At 46.1% G+C, this 1,269-nt stretch overlaps 1 protein-coding gene across 1 annotated transcript; it reads left to right on the plus strand.

Moving 5' to 3' along the window:
* Positions 1-261: 261 nt before the first annotated feature.
* LOC115285282 (E3 ubiquitin-protein ligase RLIM-like) lies at positions 262-1,251 on the plus strand (the record flags this gene model as incomplete). Its single annotated transcript, XM_029931588.1, has 1 exon — positions 262-1,251. A coding segment is annotated over one exon (876 nt), but the record flags the coding sequence as incomplete, so codon positions are not given.
* Between the last annotated feature and the right edge of the window lie 18 nt (positions 1,252-1,269).

The following is a 1,269-nucleotide window of genomic DNA, read 5'->3' on the forward strand; positions in this document are numbered from 1 at the left end:
GCTGCAGCTTCTGGAACAAGCGGTGCACCTGCAGAAGAACGTTCTCCAGAAACAACCAGTGATGGTGAATCTTGGAGACGGGGACAGAGCAATCCAACCATACCGCCCAATCCCGAAGTAGGACAAGTTTGTCCTAGGGCGCAGTCTCAGACACACAGCATAGCTAACAGATGTCAGTTAACGTGCGAGATACCGAACGACGCGGTCACTGTAGAAAGTGAACAAGGTGCACTTGGGGATACATTTCCCCGTTCTGAGCAGCCAGGTGCAAGAGCATACAACTCGGAAAACAGCCAAAGTCCCGCAGAGAACATAGAATCCGAATCAACGTTTATAGGATCACCTGGTTCAGAACAAAGTCCTGCCTGGAATGCCGGAATTCCTTCTCTTCATATCCTTTGGTCTACTGGCTTCGATGATATACCATCTCCTCCAATTCAGAGCCCATTAAGGCACACAGTGACAGGATCCAGTGACTTAAGTGACAGTGACCTCAGTGACAGCGATACTGATTTAGTGCACAGTGTCTCATCCCTAAGTTCAGACATGGAAAGCGAAGGGTCAATAAGTGAGACGGATGCTTCTGATGCTACGACTCCTTCTGTTCTTAATTCCTATCCTAGTTGTGATTCCTCTTCAACTTCCACATCGATTTCCAGCTCAGGCTCCAATTACATTATTATTTCCAGTTCTAGTCCTATACCCAGTTCCAGCTCCAGTGCTGAAGACTCGGAAGGTAACTCAGTGATATTTGTAGGCAGTAGCAACACAAGGTCATCACCAGGCTCCCTATCCGAAACCAGGCATGAAAATAGGTCTCTGAGTCCAATAACATTTGATTACGGTGACTCCTGGGACCAGTTCTACCCCGTCATTTATGACAGTGATGACCAGTGGGCAGGACTTCCCACAGTACAGATTGACAACTTGCCTATAAGGTCTTATGCTGAAGGCGATGCATTACAATCCTGTGCCATCTGCATCACCGAGTACACAGAAGGCAACCGAGTTCGCATCTTACCTTGCACCCATCAATTTCATGTCGACTGTGTTGATCGCTGGCTGTCGGAGAATTCTACCTGTCCGATTTGTCGTACGGAAGTAGCATATTCTGCTCAAAGGCAAAATTCTGATTGAGATCTGAATTCTCAGCTATAGATACTGTTAAAGTGTCACCTGCTTATGACCACTTCTGGAGTGGACAACAGTTTGACTCTAATCTATAGGTATTAGATATAGGTATTTCTTCAATGTCTGCTTTATAAATAT

Source organism: Suricata suricatta, unplaced genomic scaffold (genome assembly GCF_006229205.1).
Source record: "Suricata suricatta isolate VVHF042 unplaced genomic scaffold, meerkat_22Aug2017_6uvM2_HiC HiC_scaffold_6425, whole genome shotgun sequence".
In the NCBI taxonomy this organism is placed as follows: domain Eukaryota; kingdom Metazoa; phylum Chordata; class Mammalia; order Carnivora; family Herpestidae; genus Suricata; species Suricata suricatta.